Genomic DNA, 21775 nt, shown 5'->3' on the forward strand with positions numbered 1-21775 from the left:
CTAGAATAAGGAAAGTAAAAGGGAATCAGCTGCAGCAGGAATTGACAACTTCCATCAGTTGAACCAAGAACTTTGGACCATTCACTCTCCCACTAAGTTAACATGAGACGCCCGGTAGTTCACTGGCTTTCAACATAAAGAATCACTAAGAATCGCATTATCTGTACCAACATGGTGGGTGAGTGAAATTATACTGGGATTCTAAAACCAATGGGGTTGTAGGACCTCTTCTTTCACACGGTGACCAAAGAGCTCTGATTTTTCTTTTTTTTTTTTTTTTTCTTACGCCACCCTACTGGAGTCATTGAACCCATTGTCACTGACTCTCCAGGCCGAACTGACCCAACCAACATTTTGAGGTTTGAATTCTCGACTACTCATCTAAGGAATTATTTGAGCATCTTGGCCTATCAGGCCCCAGTCCTCCAGGACTCAGGAGGTACTGACCTCAGATGACCAGTCAGATCTCCCTTGAGTCTGACACCCCTCTTAGCTCGAGCATTCAAGGGCAGTGCACCTGTCTACCACTCTGCTGATAGCCCACATATAGAAGGGCAGACCACAAATGCTAAACCAAACAGAGAAACATCCAGACTTTTGTCTGTAGAAGTTGCTCAACTTGTCTTGAGATATCCCCGGGGACCTTTCCAGCTCAAATGCACGATTCTAAAACCTCGACATAGTGGCGAAGAGAGACTTCTCTTCTCTCTAGAAGGTTGTGCTCCACTAGCAAGGCTCAAGGCTCTGCCACTATGGGACTTCCAAGAAAAAGGAGGCCGAAATGCTAGAAGTGGTTGCAGTTTTCCCTTCCTAGGACATTACCCAGGATAATGAAACTCTGCGAGAGTTATTTCAGAAGGCAGAAAGACCTGCAGCTTGTCTGTGAGATCTTGTAGAATTAAAAGGCATGGCCCACCCAATATATTTGGGGGATGTTAAAAAAATATATAAACATTAGCCTCAGTCTTTATTTCTTAATTACAAAATTCTATCCTCCTTAACAAAAGTCATGCCCAGCTACCTGGCAGAATGCGTTGCACACTGTTTTGCATCAATAACCCCTACACTTCCCTCCTGAAGGCATCTCATCGCCAAATGCAAGCCGACTGCTTAATGCAGGACTAATTAGTATATCCCCTTCCCGTCTGCAGGCCCTCCATTGTAATTCCTTCCCAGCTCATTTTTTTCCACAACCGCGCATCAATCAAAGTAAGTGCCCTGCCTGCCTCGGAAACACAAGATGTCCTCCGTGCATTTGTCATCTGCCACGCAAACAAAGGGGGAATTTAATTGTTGATCTGGGGAGGCAGCCGCCACACAGGGGAAAGGAAGCTGTGGTGGGGGGAGAGAGGAAGGCACAAAGTTTGGTGGGTGGGCCAAGAGCAGAAAGCCTAGGGTACTTCTTTCTAGGATCTTACTTGGGCTTTCTTGGGGCCGGGCCTTCGGGGATTTAGCTGCAACCCGATCATTGGCTGGACATTTTCCCCAAAGCAAATGAGTTTCTCTTCTTCCTCTGTATGAATGTGAAAATGCCACTGAAAGAAGATACGCGTCACAGCTACCATGTTAGACGGTTTTCAGAAGCCAGGTCAGCCCGCATCATGTGCCTGTCCATCAGCCAAAAAAAGAGAGTCACAGGGAGACAAAATAAAGTCAGGGTTTTATGCAGAAGTGAATGACCTGCATTATTTTCGTCTTTTTGTTTTTCCATTTTTGGGAAAATACTGATTTTGACTTTTCCAGGCTAAAGATAGGCACATAAGAACAGAGCCCAATGAGGGCCTATCAGCTGAGTGTCCTTGTCCCACCGCATTATAGAAATGCCCACCCCCAGCTTACTGAGTCCAGACCTGCAATTAACAAGCTCCCTAGAAGACTCCCATGCGGGTTACTGGTTGAGGACGGACTTAAACTGACATTTCGAAGGCATTCTTGTACATTAAGTAAAAATAAATACAAAGTGACTAACAGTCTTAGGGGGCTTAAGATTCCCCTTCTGTAATCTGAATGTTGTGAATACCAGTAAAATACAAGTAGCAAACTGGCCCTGAGGGTATCTGAGGCAGTGTTCAAATGAAGAGTAGGTGATTACTTGATAAAGAGATGGACTTCTTTACAAAAGTGCAGGGTTTTGAACATCAGTGGAGAAAGCTGTTAGAGTATAAATAGAAGTAACAATCAACTCATAAACAAAAGGAGGTCTTTCAGTTTTTTCCCCCAGGTTAATATTTTTCCACGTACTTTTTCCGTGTGTGAAGACAAACAGTAACATTTTCCCTGTCCAATTCATCCAACATCTGTGCGTACTTACTGTACACAGAGCTCTGTGGTATTGCAGTAAGGTTGGAACAATAACTAAGGTGTGGTCTCTACCTTCCAGGAGCTTATGTACTGGTAGAAAAGATAGCATGAAAATAGCCCATTTTGAAAAGGTAGCATCAAATGAGGACTTTTGAGATGGATAAAACACAGATATCCCAGAGATTGGGGTGGGGGTGAGGAGTGGGGCAACAAGGGGGGATGGACAAGAAATTCCAGAGACACCCCATCTTGAAAGAGGATGGCAGGAAGCCAGGGTGGCAGGAGATGGGCAGAGGTGCAGGGTCAGGGACATTCCAGGCTTAGAAGAACATAAACGGACACAGAATCCAGCAGTACACCATCTTTCCTCTCTACCCAGGAAATAAGCGGGAACTTCGATGGGACGGATATTTTCTAATACAATCCTAATGTGGATCCCTGGGCTTTTCCTTCTTACTATTTCAGTTAGTAGACGCTTTTATGGTCATAAAAAAGAATACCTGATATTTCAGAGAAATTAACCCCCTCATTGCTCTTATAAAGCATGATCAGAAAAAAATACTTCTAAGACATCCATTTTAACCTAAATCAAGCAAAATAAAATCAGTTCCATCACTTTTTGTACTCTATACAAGATTAAGAACAAAATGCTGGTGAAGTTTTATAACTCTTTTCCTTAAAATGTTGATGTAATGATACCTTGCCTATCTCAAAAAAAAAAAAAAAAACCCTCCAACTTTTCCTTGTTTAACACAGATGGGGGACAGTGATTTAATTTGTATATGTGTTTAGCATACAATGGTTTTTCCATAAATTTAGCACTAATTAAGGATCAGGTCATTTAAACTTCTTTATGAACTCTGTATCCCCTCTGGCTTCCTAGAATTTTTGGTGGGGCACATTGACTAGAATGCCTTCAGTTCCAAGGGACAGAAAACACAAGCAAAAAATGACGTCAACTTCCTCTGTACTCGTCTTCAGTTTCTCCTCATGATCAAAAGACAGCTGTAGCACTATCCATCACCAGTCCCTCACAAGACAATGTCCCAAGTCAGGAATGGGTCCATCACTATTCGGTGCTCATTTTTTAAAGAAATATTCATCGTGGCCTTCCAGGAGAGAGAGCTCCCCCGGCCCCCCACACCATGTCCCATTGTCCAGCATTTCACCAAGTGTCCAAGCCTGAGCCACACACTGGATGCAGTGACCGTGACTGACTTAAACAATCAAGGGTTCTCCCCGCAGGACTTGGGAAAGGTCCCTGATCCAGGAAGAAGTGCTGCTTTCTCCTCCCTCCTCCCCGGCGTGAGCACTGCCCCTGACACTGCCACAGGGTCTAGGAAAGTGGTTGAGGGTCAATCCCAAGGGCTCCCAAGGAGCACATTTTCTTCCTTTATCCTTCTTTTCCCTTCTTTTTTTTTTACCTACATGAGAAGATGAAGGTTAACTGAACCCATTTGTGGTCATGGTTTCATAATACATGGAAATCAAACCATTGTGCTGTGTGTTTAACACACACAGTGACCTTTGTCAATTATTTCTCAATAAAACTGGAAAAAAAAGGAATAGCCATTCAGTGGACACCCAACAGTGACTGCTACTACCTGGGAGAATCTGACACATTTTCACAACAAAGTCCTTGGATTTCTGAAAATCTGCACAACAGGGGCACAAATGGCACGTGTCTAGGCTCCTTTCAATACTCTTGATTTTGCCAACACTAGTTTCTGGATACATGTGCCTCACCACGTATATATTTCATGTTAAAGATGTTTAGTGACCCTCATAAAATGACCTTATGCAGAAACACAGGGTCCATGAGAGACATAAAATAAATCTGAAACAAAGATCCAACCTCATCCTTTCATCTTTTCTTAGTTCTCCCTACGTTCCAGCTTAACCTTGCTCAATACTTCATTTTTTAAAGGAGGTGAAGAATTCACCCAGGCCAGGTCAGATCCCCATACTTTCAGACCCTCAACCCGCTTTCCCTAAGAGTTATCACAGTTTTAAGTGTCTTAGTGAAAGTAGTTAAGTATCTGTCTCCCATAGAAGGGCAAATGCGGGCTCCTGGGTGGCTCAGTGGGTTAAAGCCTCTGCCTTCCGCTGGAGTCATGATCCCAGGGTCCTGGGACCTAGCCCCGAGTTGGGCTCTCCACTCAGCAGGGAGCCTGCTTCCTCCTCTCTCTGCCTGCCTCTCTGCCTACTTGTGATCTGTCTGTCAAATCAATTTAAAAAAAAAAAAAAAAAATCTTTAAAAAAAAAAAAAGAAAGAAAGAAAGGCAAATGGAGGTAAGTCCTGTTTTCAGGATAAATAAAACTTCCCCAACAGTTCCCAAAAAGAGAGACCTCCCCATGGGTTTCAACTCTCCCTTATTTCACCATATTCTAAATGTAAACCAATCACTGGTAAGGGAATGGGATTACATGACTGAGACTAATAGTGGGACAGGCTCACAGCCAATCTTTACATACTTGGAGATCCTCCAGGGCCTGGCATGGAGTAAGTAGGCACTCAAAAGAATATTTATTGAATGAGTTAATAAATCCACCATTTCCCTCTGCTCCTAGCCATCAAGTTTTCTTAATTCCCTGCTGAAGAGTTCACTGCTTCCCTTTATATGGCAAATCCTTACCCTCCATTTCCCACCAACAAAGTGTAAGGGCTAAGAAACACCCTGTCCTTAACTATTTTAGGTCAAGAAAGTCAGGAATTAGTGGTACAGAAACGCCAGCAGAACTGTAAACAGCTTGAAAAAAAAAAAAATCTGAGATCTCAAATGTCACTCATGCCAACCATCACTGATTTTTTCCTGTCCTAGAACAAGATACCATCGGTGTTTAAAAGGCTTGGTCTCCAATTCAGTACGTTATCATGAAGAAAAGAGGAATTTATTTTTTAAACTTCACAAATTGACATGTCCTAAATCAATGAAAAGTTTTCTGCATGATTCAATATTAACAGTTAATAAAAATCTATCAATTGGCAGTGGTATAGGAAAAAAACCTCTTCTAAGGTTATAAATCACACGGATAGCGATTCGAGCAGGGCCTGTCATTAGTGTATTAGGGGGAAAATCCATAGATGATGCATACTTATTCACAGAACATCCACAGTCTTCTGTCCTCAAGCTCGTAACTCACATTAAGTATCAAATATCATTAAACTTCACCAAATATTGCCCGGCACATGGATTCACAAAAAAACTAAAAACCAATTTGTGGATGCCTGCTATTTAAGACATCTAGCTCACTAATTGCAAAATCTATAGGAAAGTCTGCACAGCATCAAAGCCTGGGTTGATCCTATGAGCAGCTCTAAATGAAAAACTGTCTCTATTGCAAGTAAATAAAGCATTTAATGCACAGTTTCTGCCTCTAATACTGTTTCTTCTGTGGGTTTTGAAAATGACCTTCCTATAAGCATCAAGGACTCTAACTCTGAGATAAAGAAACTTGTTCCTGTTTTAAGTCTATGTCAGGTTCATTCCCCTATAGCCCACAGTTTTCAAAAGCAGAGGAAAAAGTAATCCAGAATTTAAAAAAAAAAAAAAGTCCTGTTTCCAGAATGAAGTTCCCTGTCAGCCTGCCTTGGGCCTTAGGTGGAGAAGCAGAGATTAAAGAGTCAGTATTCTTTTTCATGTTTCATCTGCCAGTTTTGTGAATGTAGAAAGAAACCAGTGGCTACAGCTAAGCACCCAACTGTGGTATTAAGTAGGAAGGTGTGATTCGCGCGCACACACACACACACCCCCGTTACTTGCACGCACTCCACATTAGTGAATCCCGAAATAATATTTGAGATCCTGAGAGAAACACCCCCTCTCCATTCTCCACAGCCACTGGTGAAGGTACCTCACGGAGGGGTGAATGGCGCCGCAGATGCGTCCTCCTATCGCCATGACGATAATGAAGCTCTTTGTTCAGCTGTGTGAATGTGAAGTGTGCGATCTCCGATGATCTCACCATTTCCTATTTATTCTATACTTACCTGAATACGCCAAGTATTGCCGCTTTTTAATGCATATGCAAACCACTAAAATGTCCTTTTGTGAGACACTTCGCTAAAAGGCCGCTTTTGATATGTGTTCTTCGTCCCCTCTTCAAACTGAATTAGACTGCTTCCTTCTTTTTAAGACACAAGCAACTCACTATTTAGAATCTTTGGCTTTGATTTGGTGGAACAGCCCAACAGGAAGAGACCATGTTCTCTTTTTTTCTCCATATTTCTGAAGGCAAACTTGTACTGATTTGTTTTGATTTACTAACAGAATTATGTTCCTGCCACAGACACAGGCTTCCTTTATGTCCTTTCAGTCAGTGGTCTATTCCTGGGGACAAAGTTTTCCCAAGGAAGACTGAAGTCCCTCTGTTGGTGGCTGCGTGCAAAGCCATGGATGTGTGCCTCGGCCGGAGTTCATCAGGTTTGGGAGGAGAGAAGTTCTCCTCCACAGGCAGGACATTTCTTGAATGCCTACTGCTAAGCTCAAACCGAGAGGCCCGGTGATATTTTTTAAGGATATCCAATAGCACAGAGCATTCGGTCCTTTGTGGGGGGACGTGTGTTTGGCATAACGGGTCACGTGTCCTAAAATGGTAGTTCCCTGAAGGTTTCTTCTGATTGAGCTCTATTGGTCACTCCCTTCACCATTGGGGGTGGGTGGGGTTTTAATGCCAATAGCCAAAAATTGTCAGATGAACAGGACTGGAACACTTCAGCCAGGAGGATTTACGTCTCTTTGTTACATAGTCTCCTCACAAAGGTGGGGTCACCCCTGTCCTCTAAAGAGCACAGCCTGTAACTCAAAGCACCTTTAGCTTGCTTGTGGGGTGGTGCTGATGACAGCTTCTTGGTTCTCCTCAGACCAGGAGCAGCCAAGAATAATTGGTTATGCCCTAGACTTCAGAGTAAAAGAAACAAGTTCTCGCGTGCTAGCAGAGGCGCTCAGCATGGCCCCTGGGACCATTTGAGATTGTATGTGAACCTGGGAAACCCGTGTCCATCCATCCTGTACCTTCATAATTATCCTGTATAACCTCAGTAAAGGCTATCGAAATGTTGGGAGAGCCCTAAAGAAAACTAATTCTTATGGTACAACCTCAATGATGTAATTCTAGAGAGGTTGTGATGTGACCAGCGAATCCGGTGAGGGGCACACGGGCTGTTCTACCAAGTTGGGGACCCCAAATAGCAAACTTTGAGATAAATCAAAGAGAAGATGCCACATTATGTGTTGAAAGTACTCAGACGTATCATGGTATGAAGCTAAAAATACGACCCACATATAAAATTTCTTTCTCTCTCTGCTTCTGCTCTTTATAGTTAGAGCACATTGTTATGAACTTGGTCTGCAGCTCTTTGGTTTGATGACTGTGTATCTCTTTTCAAGGGACAATTAGCTATTTTTTAAGGACTTCCATATCAAGTAAGTTACAACGTGCTTTTTTCGGATTTTCCCCACAAAGGGGATTTTAGGAAATTGCCTGACACAGGCATTCTCTCATTTCACTCCATTATCTAAATCTAAAACGCACAAATAAAAACAACAGCCACTGGATTAAAGCGAATTGGAAAAGTTTTTGTGTTTTTTTTCAAGTTGTCTAATTTATTACAAACTAAAAATCTCTTTCAAACTGGCACCAAGGTGGCTTTTCTTCTTGAGCTGATTAGGACCACATGAGCTCAGGAAAAGCTGTCAGATCCTGCCTCTGGCGCAGCTGGAATGATCCAACTGATTTGCCAGTATGATTTTTTTTTTTTTTTTTTTTTTTTAAAGAACGAAGCTTCATCCCAAAGTCATAAATTTATATTCTGGAGCCCCAAGCAAAAATGAGTCCTTGTTCATGTTAAAAGAAGCAAAATTTCATTGTGACTTCTTCTTATGGGACCTTCTGGAAAACAAAAACAATGAGGGCAATATTTTGGTCCCTGTTTCCTGCTGTAGTGGGAGCTAACTTGGCACCTTCTCTCTCCCTGTCTGGCTTCCCACTGACACGTGGAGGTCACGTTCAGAAAACAGTAGTCCTCAGAAAAGAGCGGAGATCTGTGTCTAGGCCAGAATGTGCCTTCACCTCTTAGGAGTCGTTTGTCACGCTGGCCCAGGGCAAATGAATGGAACTGGTGAAATGTGCTTTCTTCAGCGGACCACGCTGGGCTCCCAGACCTGCTCTGTGGCATTCTCCACAGCAAGTCAAGGCACCCAAGTAGCTGCCTGACACCCCAAGAAGCCCAAGGGGGTCCCCTTCCTCAGCGGTCCTTCCACAACCACTTCCTCACACAGAGACCTACCAAGCCTGCCTATCCCAGTTAGACTCCTGTCTTTGCTAAAGAGAGCCTAGCCTCTCCTTGCTAGCGAGGCCATCATCTTGGCCTGCGTGATGAGGAAGACTGCATTATTGGGCCCTAATAAATCTGTATTTATTCTCGGGAAACAGAACCATATCGCCTTAGCTCCAAGAGACGACACCACATCAGTCTTGCAGCCCCTTTCATGGCACATACATGGAGCTCACCAAGGAGCCAGATGTTTTACTCGCTATGCATTTCAGAATTGAGATTTTGTTTCTTTCTTGTTTTTAAGCCAGAGAAAGTATTATAAGGAATAGGGGGGTGGATTTTTATGTTGATTCTGCCAATTCTAATTGAACTTTAGAATTCCTTTCTTACTTCTCCCCTTTCTATGCACTGTAACCTGGGGGTAATTTTTTTTTTTTTAATTTTGCCTATATATAGTCAAGAGTCCAGTCCGGAATCCCCAGCCGGGCTGGGCCCATCTGGCTAACCTGCCATCTCAGCGTTTTCTTCACGTGAGCATCCAAGAGCGGCCTCTTCATCTCTTTGCCCTCGTTAAAAACCGTAGATATTTGCAATTATCCCTCAGTCCAGAGACAACGGCAGACAGAACCTTCCACCAGCCACCACTGGGGACGCTCTACGTTTCCCTGGGTGAAAACAGTGGGCAGAATTTCCTCCGCCGTCCTCCCTCTATTAACAGTTAACCAGGTTGAGAGGATTTGAATAAAAGCACGTCTTGTTGCATGCAACAACGATTTGACAGAAGAGCTGTATGGCAGACTGAGTACTTTACCGCTCTCAGCTTCACCACGCAGTTTTGTAGCCTGGGAAGCCATGCATGCAGAATGGCAGAACTTACAATCGCCTACAAAAGGAGAATACAATGCTACCTGTGGAGCCTCGCCGCCCAGAGAAGATGACAGTTCCGGGCCTTAAAAATACCCCAAACTACTGAACAGCCTCAGAACAGAGCTGGCCACTATGGGAAGCCCTCGTCAAAGCAAATCTTTCTCAAGCAACTGCGAAGGCATAATTATTAAATTTTACAACCACGCATTGAGCGCGTCGTGGGGCGAAGGGAGAAGGGGTGACAAGCGCTGGAGCTTCTAGGTTTCCGGACCTAAGATGCGGAGGGGGACCTTGGATCACTTTTGGAGCCACGAAGAGCGGCTCAGACGTGACGGGATGAGCTTCCACAGCCTTAAAACACGGCTCTTTTCCAAAGTGACTTCCCCTTACCCATCCAACACCCCCCAAAAAAAAAAAAAATCAAAATGTACTTCATGAAACTATTGTATATGAAGCACTTATTAGCCGTAATTAAATGGACAATATGAATTTACTACGTCTTTAGGACTCTGGCTTGTTCTGGTTTAGAGCAAGATGATTAATGCAAATACATATTACTTGAGATAACCATTTAGCAGCTAATTTAGCCAAATTTATTACAGCAGTTAGAGGTTTTTCATTTTAGCAGACGGAGACAAGGACATGCCAAAAAGTGGGCAACGTGGACGAGTGCACACTGCCCTCTAGTGGCCAAGCGCCTGGCGCGCTTTCCGGGGGTGTGGAGTCGCCGCGATCCCTAGCCAAGTCATAACAGCGGGTTTTGCACGTTTCCGGCATCCTTTTAAACCATTCCTTTCCATAGCACTTTATTTCAGGGGATGATTTACTGCACTTTCCCCTTTTACTAGCTCAGGAGTACCCAGATACAAATCAAATCAATTTCAACTTGGCAAGATTTTGGTTAAAGTATCATTTTTAACATCTGCATTTTAAAGCTCTCCTTCAGTGGGTATTTAATGGCACCGTTTCACATTACTGATTGTTTTTACTTGTTCCTTCATTTGGGGCCATATTTCAGAGGCTGTGTGGAGCTGTCACTCCATTTGGCTCTAGCCAAATCAATTCTGTGCCTCCCTTAGGCCAGGGTTTCTCTCTGACTTGGTTGGGGGATTTCTTTTGCTCCAACAGTCAGTGAAGTCTCACCAGAATCTCCCCTGACTGACCAATGTAAATTTCGTTCATAGGCGGACTATAAATTCTGCTCCGGCAAGATCAAAAGGAGCAGATGTATGGGGACACTGGTCGGTATTGCTTGCACTGAGGTGAAATGATCAAAGACAGGGGGTAAAGCTTCTTCGGAACCATTCAAATATCCGGGATCTCAAAGAGATCTACCTCGCAGCTATGAATAAATCACATACAGATTTTCCTTTGTTAGCGTCTGACGTCAAACCCATTGACAATATCCATACCACATTAGGTATTCTGGGAGCCAACAAGATTCGTAGTCCTTTTATTCTTCCTTTCACACCATGATTGCCCAGAACGGAATCAAGTCTTGCTCCAAATGCTAGTAACCCTCGCTCCACTGAATTGTTGATTTTATTTGTCCTGCTAATGGCATTCTACATTAAGCTTACAGAAGGGCACCCCTGGCTTAGCGCGGGACCTCCCCCTTCTGAGCTCGCCGTTTTTTCGGAAATGATAATCATTTGGTCCCCGTCTTAATACGCAATGCCTTGTGTTTTTGTTTTGTTTTTGCCCCCAGTGCTGAATAAGGGCCAGTGTGTGACGAAGTACTACCGCTGGATGCAGAAGAACGGAGGATATATTTGGATACAGTCTAGTGCCACCATAGCTATTAATGCCAAGAACGCAAATGAGAAGAATATCATCTGGGTGAATTATCTTCTTAGGTATATTTTCTAATTCTTTCTCATTTCTGTGTCAGTTATAAAATATGCAGCCCGTGGTTAATAGCTGACATGTTTTATTATCTTTTGGCAGTATCTGGTGTGGAATTATGTGGAAATTCTGCTTTTCCTCCCACAAGACTCAAAGGAATAGGAAAAGATCAGAGCTATGGTGGAGGGGACCTTCGGGGCACATTCACAACATTTTCAGTAATTCTTGGTCTGTCAACATTTGGGCAGCTCTGAGAAGCTGCTTTGGTTTCTCCCACAAATGTTCAGGCTAGGGGAAAAAAAGATAGACTTCTGCCTACAGATGATGCATTCAAGAAGCACCTGCTTCTCTCCACCCCATGAACTTGCATGCATGCACTCCAGTCCTTGAGAAAATTAAGCAAAAGAGCATGGGGACATGGGTTCAGTTTATCCCACCTGTATCCCAGGCAGGAAATCTTAAGCATATTATACCACATTGGATTCCCTTGGCTTTCAGGTTTTGGTAAGCCGAGGAAACTGCTTTGCCAAAATCAGGGCGATATCAGTGAATAAATGAAAGCCATCTCCTTGTGCCCGATGCCACGTGGCCTCCGTCTAGTTTTACTGCTATCCTAATGCGCCCTCAGATTGACACCCATAAATGTGGCTAGGTTCAGCAGCTCTCTAAATTCTAGTCCACAGCCCCATTTCTCTCTTCTTCCCCTTCTGCCTTCCACCTTTGGAGTCAAACAAGCAAAAAGGAAACCAAGACCAACAGCCCAGGTGGTCTGCTTCTGCGGGCAAAATTTCCAGGAGGTTTTCCACCTATCCTGTCCTGAAACTATCAGGAGGCTCACAGCTTGGCTGTCTCCCACTGCCGTCATTCCAGTTTGGGGCTTCTCTTGGCCAAAACCCACCACTCTGGACCCCCACATGGTCTGAATAGGAAAGCTTCCAGTAGGTCTTCTGAATGGAAGTTGGTGCCCTTTGGCTGATAATCAAGACAGGGAGTACCTGAATCCCGTTTTTCTGGGAGACAGCCAAATGAGGGCTGAGATGCTGACAACCGTGGCTCATCGGCACACTGACGCTTCCGAGTGTGTTCGTGTGCTTTGGTGATGACTCGAAGGCATGAATGTGCTTGCTACCAATAACATATCAATCAGACACTAATGATTATTGCTCTAGAGAGGGCCTTAATGTGCACCACTTAAAACAGTCTTCATTTATCTACTTTCTTTTTCCTTCTTTGACCTCTTCTACTCTACATTAATTCTGTCTAAAAGTCCAAGTATGTGTATTTTGTGTGTCTTTCTCGGAGGCCTGACTTTCATGCGACCTTTCCCCTGTGTTTGTGATATGCTCAAGATGGGTTCTGACATCAAGGAATCCTTTTGCCAAGACGTTTATGGAACGATGGCGTTGTGTAATGCAGGTTATAAGAACTCACATGCCAGAGAGAAAATGGAATAAGGTGTTGTGGCATTAACACCCTTTGGCTGGTCAAAAATGGTGTTGTGCCAAAGAGACCCATTACTACCAGAAAGCAGGCATTAGTAACAGAGACACCACAGACTAGAAGACATCTGTCCCCCGCGCTAAGGTCACATAGGGTACTGAAGTCATCCATGTGCTTGCCCTTCCCATTCAGGGAGATTTCTTTTGGTCTGGATCTTTCTTACTGCCTCATTGGTCCCATGACTTCCTACTCTGCCCCCAAATGGAGGCAATGAGACGGGTTAAGGAGAGGTTAGTCCATGAAATTGGGGGTCAACACCCTTATCTAGCCTGGGATCAAAGGATACACACTCCTAAGTGTCTGGTGATTGTCATCCACCTAATTCCATAGGGAGAGGATGGAAGACCAGTTTTCAGGCTCAAGAACCTCGATCTCAAACATGGTAGACCTATCTCAGCTGACCCAAAGACTCACCATGAGTTCAATAATAAAAGGCTACAAGTTGGGTGACCAATGACTTGTGAAGGAGACCAGTACAGATGGGCATTAGCCAAGGAAACTGCACCATGTCTTCTGTTCATCGGCATCACGTCTATAAGCTAAAGATCCAGAAGAAAAGGACTTGACCTTGGCAAAATAGCAACTACTAAATATTAGCAAAAGAGCAACTTACTGAAGTTTTTTTTTTTTTTTCCTCTCCCACATTCCTGTCCTTTGTTCTTCCCTGAGCGATATTTTCATACCACCTCGTCCTCCTCAGAATCCCTCACTTCCAGGTCCATTCAGGCCTCTCCTTCCCTGTTCCAAAATGAACACTCCTCTACTGCTCTTCTTCCTGTTCCCTCAGGTGTTGCTAGAATCAGGGACTCCAGAGTGTTCAGAGACTGCTTAAGTGCTAAGGCCACTGTCCCCCCCATTAGTCTCATCTGATTGTTGAAAGCTCTGCCACTGAAGCTAATTCACACTATGGTGCAAAGGCCTGACTATCCATCTTAGTGAATTAACCCTCCCAGCAACACCGACCATTATAGAGTAGCTACTGAAACCATGGCTCTTTGATATCAGCATTTCACTAGAGATTAGCAAACGGATCTATGATCATCCCTTGTAAGGGACATGGGCCAGCCACCAGGTAGGGTAGAAGAAGCCTTTTCCCACTTCAAGGCAAGGGGCTCTCCTTGTGTCTTGAGATGACAGGAGCCCATGTTGCTCATACACTGGGCTGGCCTTCAAGGGGCATTTCTAGAAGATAACCAACTCAAACTGACCGAACGCAACTCTCTTTGCCAGAAGAGGCCTCTTTCTGAATTAAAAATAGAACAAAAATTAAGCCCATTTGTGCAAACGGGCTTAGATCCATTCTGTTAGGGCCTCTTTCACACTGGGACTCACCCCACTGCAATCAGAGTCCCAGCTTAACAAGCCACAGGTGTACACCACATGAGCGGCTGAAAATGTGATTGTAATGGGTGTGTTGACAGTTCAGTAGCCATAATCCATGCATCCCGAGGTGCACCTGTGCGTCTGTCAGATCGTTAGGCGCCGAGGGCTCAGCACACGACCTCCCCCACCCCCAGTCGCTTTAGAGCCTTCAGAACAGCTGAGAAGCTCCATCAAGGAACCAAGATGAGGGGCACTGAGGCAATGGACTCCTTAGGAGCCCAAGAGATGACAGGGCACACCAGGAGGCATGGACAGACTGAGCTGAGGGTACTTCTCACCCTCCCTCTGTCCCCAGGTGTTCAACTGGGACAAATGTCAAGCAGCACAGTGCTCTGGCCCCCAGTGCTCCCTGATTATTTAAAAGCCTTTTAGGGGCTTTCCTGTGGAACGTGGGTGTTCAGCCATTGTAGCGGGGTGCAGCTGTAGCCACAGTGCGCAAAATCCCAGCTCCCACACAAGTCCCATGGGGAGCTGGGAAATGCTTTCTCGCGGTGGCTTTTAAACTCTCTCAACTCCAGACACTTGGGGCCAGGGAGTGGGGAGAAGATGGTCCACAGCAGACCACTGAGAATGGGTGTCTGCCCTCCTGATGAGTGCCTCCCTCCCCCCTGCAGTAATCCTGAATACAAGGACACACCCATGGATATCGCACAGCTCCCCCACCTGCCTGAGAAAACGTCGGAATCTTCGGAGACGTCCGACTCTGAATCAGACTCTAAAGATACCTCAGGTATTACAGGTATTCCTCCTTCTCCATGTTCTGCGCTCCCGGCTTGCCTGTCCAAACGCGAGGGGTGGGTGGTGGCCCGAGGGTGGCCCTCGGAGCAGAGCAACGGTTCCATGGGTACAGAGACATAGGTCACATTGAGCTGAAACAGAGTCTCTTTCACCACACGTGTGTGTGTTTACATACTGTCTAAATACATCTGTGCACACATATAGATGTATATATATATACACATACGTGGTGTCTATACGTGCATGTGTGTGTCATGTATATGTACACATATGCATGTGTACATGCTTTCTATACACAAATAGAGACTGACTGATTTAGCAATCGCTCCATGTCGGCCCTCCACTGGCCACACAGAAGGAGTCCCGCCCCGACCCCCTAGCTAGAGTTGGGCTCTTTAAACAGTAACATCTAAGACAGTCTGCATCTTTCAGCCCCAGATATTCACACCCTTGCCAAGCTGGGGTTGAGCCTCCAAAGCGGGATACTTAATGGCATTGGTGAATGAATCTTCGGAAAGTAGACTTACTAGTAGTTCTCTGGGGCAAAAGAAAGTTAATTTAAAAATTTATTTTTCCTCCAATCCCCAACTCCCATTCCACAGACACACTTAGAGCCGGGGAGGAGCACAGAACTCACAGAATATTACAGCTGCAGAGACTCCTAAACCTCTTCTAATCCAACCTCTTCTATGGAAATGAAGTAGTTTGCCCGAGGTTCTAGTCTAGGCTGCCATCCAAAAGCACCACAGCAGAGCCATAAACTCAGCATCTTCCTTAAGTCTCCTAAGCTGCGTTATTGGGAAAATCTATTCTCCCTCTAATGTGCCAGATGGCTAGGGGTTGCCCACCACCATTCTCCATCCCTAGGGCACCTGCTCTCCAGGTTTGTATGCCCATATCCCTCTACCCTGGACATAACTCAGAGGATCTTGACTGTTTTCTTATCCTAAACCAAATTCATTTCAAAGTTCTTTAGTAGGGCAGAAGTTCTAGAATAGACAGGCTCTGCTCCTTATTTATGTGCGGTGCGGGAGCAGGGAACAAAAGAAGACGACAGTTCCACGACCTGCCCCCACAGAGCCTATATTCTAGTTGCGGGAATAGATCAAAGTCAATAAAAATAAGCACCGTCTGATTCCCTGCATGGCTAAGCACTACAGAGAAAAATAACTTCAGGAATTAGGAGTGTGGTTTTCAATAATGAACAAATATTCACTCACGGAGGGTTGCAGACCTTCATAGAAAGTCACCTTGCATACCATCATTTTTCTGTGTCACTAATGTCTTATTCCAGGTTATTGACTCTGACGCCCTGAATATTTTTGTAGGACTTCTCCAATGTTAATATGCCAAACGATCACCTGGGGATCTTGTTCAAATACAGAATCTGATTTAGCAGGCCTGGGTGAAAAGCTGAGATTGTGCATTTGTAACAAGCGTCCAGGTGATGCCAGTGCTGCTGGTCTACAGACCACACTTGGAGTAAAGGCCCAGCTAATAGAGGCCCCCGGAGAGAGAGAGAGAGAAAACCCAGGCTTTAGGTGACTAAGGTCAGGGAGCAGCTCAGGTGGAGCAACACACCTCCCTAGTCCTGCCACACCCCACCCATCCCCACCCTTCCCCACCCCACCCCCCCACCCCCCCCGCAGTGGGACATGGGTCCTGCCCTGCTAATTTGATGTCTTTGGTCTCTTCTCTCCCCAATGCCACCTCCGGCCACTGGCCCCACACAGAGGACAACGAGAATTCCAAGTCCGACGAGAAGGGTAACCAGTCCGAGAACAGCGAAGACCCGGAACCCGACAGGAAGAAGTCCGGCAACGCGTGCGACAAACGGACATGAACTGCAACGACGATGGCCACAGCTCCAGCAACCCGGACAAGCCGCTGACAGCGACGACAGCTTCGAGCACTCGGACTTTGAGAACCCGAAAGCGGGCGAGGACAGCATTCGGCGCGCTGGGCCCCATGCAGATCAAGGTGGAGCGCTACGTGGAGAGCGAGTCCGACCTGCGGCTGCAGAACTGCGAGTCTCTCACGTCCGACAGCGCCAAGGACTCAGACAGCGCGGGCGAGGCGGGGCGCGCAGGCCTCCAGCAAGCACCAGAAAGCGCAAGAAGAGGCGGAAACGGCAGAAGGGCGGCAGCGCCAGCCGCCGGCGCCTGTCCAGCGCATCGAGCCCCGGCGGCCTGGATGCGGGCCTCGTGGAGCCCCCGCGGCTGCTGTCGTCCCCCAACAGTGCCTCGGTGCTCAAGATCAAGACGGAGATCTCGGAACCCATCAACTTCGACAACGACAGCAGCATCTGGAAACTTACCCGCCCCAACCGGGAGATCTCCAGGAACGAGTCCCCCTACAAGCATGACCAAGCCCCCCAGCTCCGAGCACTTCCCGTCCCCGCAGGGCGGCGGGAGCGGCGGGGGGCTGCACGTGGCCATCCCCGACTCGGTCCTCACCCCGCCGGGCGCCGACGGCGCTGCCGCCCGCAAGACTCAGTTCGGCGCCTCGGCCACCTCGGCCTTGGCCCCCGTCGCCCTCCGACCCGCTGTCGCCCCCCCTCTCGGCGTCCCCTCGGGACAAGCACCCCGGGGGCGGCGGGGGCGGTGGTGGCGGCGGGGGCGGCAGCGGGGGCGGGGCTGGCGGCGGCGGCGGCGGCGGTGGGGGCGGCCCCAGCGCGTCCAACTCCTTGCTGTACACTGGGGACCTGGAGGCGCTGCAGAGGTTGCAGGCGGGCAACGTCGTGCTCCCGCTGGTGCACAGGGTGACGGGGGACCCTGGCCGCCACCAGCACGGCCGCGCCAGAGGGTCTACACCACCGGCACCATCCGCTACGCGCCCGCAGAGGTGACCCTGGCCATGCAGGGCAACCTGCTGCCCAACGCGCACGCTGTTAACTTCGTGGACGTTAACAGCCCCGGCTTCGGCCTCGACCCCAAGACACCCATGGAGATGCTCTACCACCACGTGCACCGGCTCAACATGTCGGGACCGTTTCGGGGGCGCCGTGAGCGCCGCCAGCCTGACGCAGATGCCGCCGGCAACGTGTTCACCACGGCCGAGGGACTCTTCTCCACGCTGCCCTTCCCCGTCTACAGCAACGGCATCCACGCGGCACAGACTCTGGAGCGCAAGGAGGACTGAGGCGCCGCCCAGCGCGGGCCAGGGCTCCGCCCGGAGGCATCGTCTGCGTTTTCGTTTAGACCTTTTAATTCTAGCACTTTGAATTCGAGCAGGTCAGCGTCCTCTCTCACCACGACGACCCCCGTCCCACCCCCTCTTTCTTTAACTTGACTTATTCTTTCCTGTAAAGATATGTTTATTTTTTGCCTTCAGAGAGTCAGATGACCAGTTGCCTGCCATTTTGTCTTCTTCTGAGATGTGTGTTGGGTTGTTTTGCTTTCCTTTGCATCTTTATTAAGATGTCTTTAATGTGCATATGCCTCTGCCATAGAATACTCAGTCTTGTGGTCAAGAGATTTCTCAAGTGACAACCATGGGGTTTCTTCAGCAAGATCTTGATATGATCAAGATTGAAAGAGACAAGCATAAACAATGTGCCCTGTTTGACTAAGTCAAATGAAATGGGGTGGTTTTTCTTTTGTTTTGTTTTGGTTCCTAATTCCTTTAAAAAAAAAAAAATAGGGGGATAGTATTTTAGAATTTTATGCAGAATTTAATTCTCTTTTATGGTTAAGATTTTAAGATTTTCTTACTTGCACATAAAAATAATTTGGGTTCTTAAACTTAATTTCTGGCCTGTGACTAGAATGTTAAAAAAAAAAAAAAAAGTTGGACTAAATGTTAATTACTGAAACATTAACTTAATTTCTAAAACCATGGTGCTATCATTTATTAATCTGTAATGTCTTCATACAAAATGCAGCTCCTGGGCTGGGTTTTGGGAAAAAAAAAAAAAAAAAAAGTGTGTTCTGTCCTGGTCTGGAGTCCGCTGCTGCAGTCTCCTTGGTTAGTTAAGACAAAGCCCTCATTAACGTTTGCTGCAGGACTTAAAATTTTTTACCTCCCAACTAACAAACATAGCCTCACATTAAATTTAATGGGTCAGTAAAGCCCTTTTTAAAGGGGCTTTTGGAAAACTCAATCAAACTGATTTGAGGAGCAGTTTAGATACATACTGCCTTTTTTTGAGCTGTTTCTTTTTCCTTTTCTCAGTCTAACTGAGGCTAATTTTTACAACTTCAGTAACACTTCAGAGTAAAAGAAAGAAAAGATATTTAACATGTTTTTAATTTTTTTTTTTTCATTTCTTGCTACAAAAAAAAGGAAGGTTGTATTCTGGGGGACTGATTTGATTTGATGACATTTTTTTTCCCCTTTGGTTCTCTTCTTTCTAGGTGGAAACCAGTACGGTTTAAAACTAAAGAATGGGTTAATAAGCTTCAAACAGATAACTGCAACTGAAAACCGCACATTAAGTAAAAAAGAGAAAAAAAAAAAGAAAAAAAAAAGAAAAAAAGAAAAAAAAAGAAAAAGAAAAAAAATCTCCTATTTTGTCTTTGTTGCCAGAAATCAGTGTAGTGTCAAACACTCCAAATGACTGTCAAGTATAAATTCTTCTTCCACTCCATCTTTGGCAGCTGTTTTTAAGGCATCTAATAACAGATGTGAGAACTGTAATGTGTGCAATGTGTACGTGTCCTTGGCTGTCAGTCCCATTGCAGTTTCAATGTGTGTTGCTATATGCAGTATATACTAAGCTAATGTAGTTGTTTTGTCCTTTGTCTTCTCTGTGCTCTATCTCTAGTCCGGAGTGGTCCAGTCCCATTCCTACAGTCCTAGTGAATCAGTGATTCTTGGGGGTTAGTGAGTTTTGTGTGGTGGCCTTCCTCCGTAATGTCACCCTAAGCTGCTTCTACTGTCTGTGAATCTTCCGTTCCACTTTTTAAAATTCCTGCTGTTGCTTTGCTGGTGTATATTCTCCCAACCTTTCCTTTCTTTCCCTCCCTCTCCTTTCCCCTTTTCCTTCCCCATCGCTCCTCCCTGCCCCCACCCTGCCCCTTCTCCAAAATATTCTTCATTCTCAGAGATAAAAAGACTCTTAACTAGCTCAAGGTTATGGAGCCATTTTTTTCCCACAGTGGAGTTCTGGGTATGACTTTTTCTTCTGGAGTGCACCACGAAGCACTGAAGAATACTGCTCAGATATATTAAATAAATTGATGCCATATAGCCTCAGTTGTTAACATTCCCAGAGTCCCTTGTGCTCTACCTATATAAGCAGTGGGTGCTTTTCTTTGGTTTCCTTCCAGGTTGGCTGATGGAGCAATACATACAAAGCAATTAACCAGTGAGACAGAAAATTATTTCAAAGGTCAACCAACACTTTTTAAAAACAAAAGGGGAGGGGATAATGGAATATAGAATTGTCCTATATATTTGTTTATGTGTGCAATGCTAATACTGTAATTCGGCTGTCCTTTGAATATCACTGTGTTGAGTGGTTTCCTCTAGGACCTTTGATTCCGAGAGTTGGGCCCACATCACTGTGGAATAATAAGTAAACAAAGCGAAACGCCACAAATTTTGCCAGTGAGCTTACTTGAAGGATTTAAGGAGGTTTCGAAAGTGAAGAAGGCCAGTCAGGATATGTAAAGATTAATTTTGGAAGCTCTACTCTAGCTATTGAACAATCAAAGGAATGCACCTATCAGCTACAAAGAACAGCTAGACAGCTGTTGTTTTTTTTTTTTTTCTTTTATAAATGTTTCTGTGTTGTGTCAAAATGATTTCTGGTGATTTAAACTAACAGATAATCACAGCTGCTGTCTAAATCCATAGTGTTTAAAATTACAAAATGAAAAAAAAAACACTTCATTACCTGTGAAGACTGTGTCTGTGTTTTTAACTATTTCTTGTACAAATATATGAAAACTTTTATGAGGAGACTGGTGCCAAGTAGCTGAATAATGGGGAAAGGGATATTCTGTTCGTAAAAAATCTTAGCAGTGTTACCAACTCTACAATATATATAAAAAAAATTAAAACATTACAAAGCGACAGCTATGGTACATTTGTTTTGTGTGAAGCTAACCGGACCTAACTTCCTGAGTGCCTGGCTTATTTTGAAACATTTTTTTTTCATTGACCATTGATAATGCTGCAAATCAGAAATGTACATACTTCATTTACAACAGGGTTCTTTTTATACTTTTGTAGATTCTCATACATGTCACACACATGGTTGTCTTTATGTAACTTAATTTTTTCATCCGCAGGTGCCATTTTCATAATAAACTTCTCTTGAATTTGTTACTATCTCGCATCATTTCTTTTACATGTAACCATCCTAACTAATGAATGCTGGTAGTATTTGTTTAAGCAGGTACCTTGGTTATTACTCTTGATTTAAAAAAAAAGTTACCAAAAAAAAAGATGCATCTGTATTTTTGCTAGTTTTGGAAAAAAAAAAATCCATAGCTTGTGTCGCAATGAGGCCGACAAGGCACAGATTAAGATGCTAATCCAAATACTACACCAAACTTGCAACCATCCTAAATTTTCAGCTACCCCAACTCATTGTCATACTAAGCATATTATGCACATTATCAAAGTTGAACAATGGGCCTGCACGTTAACCACTATGGGAAGTGTGCATTTTTTCTTGATTAATGCATGGTACGTGATGACAGTTTTCACCCATTAATCATGGAAAATGCACTCGATATTTTCATTTATTATAATCTATAATGTATAACCAACCGTTCCATTGCTTATATCTTCTCTTTATACTAAATATGTATTTTCTTTCTCCAGACAGAGTAAGTCCTGTTCGGGCTGTGTTATTAGTTAGGTCAACGTGCAGCCTACAGCCTGTCACGTTTGAAGGCAGGTTAGCTGGCTAAC

General features: G+C 45.0%; 1 protein-coding gene and 1 long non-coding RNA gene across 2 annotated transcripts in view; one reads left to right on the forward strand and one right to left on the reverse strand.

Annotated features, from left to right (window-relative positions):
• The window catches only part of NPAS3 (neuronal PAS domain protein 3), an 840712-nt gene extending 822135 nt beyond the window's left edge, over nt 1–18577 (forward strand). The window contains 14 exon segments of the mRNA XM_032344010.1: nt 11154–11301; nt 14788–14912; nt 16645–16742; nt 16745–16792; nt 16795–16857; nt 16859–16990; nt 16992–17018; nt 17020–17268; nt 17270–17446; nt 17448–17678; nt 17680–17709; nt 17711–17902; nt 17904–17943; nt 17946–18577. Coding sequence (XP_032199901.1) covers nt 11154–11301; nt 14788–14912; nt 16645–16742; nt 16745–16792; nt 16795–16857; nt 16859–16990; nt 16992–17018; nt 17020–17268; nt 17270–17446; nt 17448–17678; nt 17680–17709; nt 17711–17902; nt 17904–17943; nt 17946–18052 — 1667 coding nt within the window. The 3' untranslated portion in view covers nt 18053–18577.
• LOC116591251 overlaps nt 1–21775 on the reverse strand; it is a 210024-nt gene that overhangs the window by 122409 nt on the left and 65840 nt on the right. The gene's annotated exons all lie outside the window — the stretch shown is intronic.

This window comes from Mustela erminea, chromosome 5 (assembly GCF_009829155.1).
Source record: "Mustela erminea isolate mMusErm1 chromosome 5, mMusErm1.Pri, whole genome shotgun sequence".
Taxonomy (NCBI): Eukaryota; Metazoa; Chordata; class Mammalia; order Carnivora; family Mustelidae; genus Mustela; species Mustela erminea.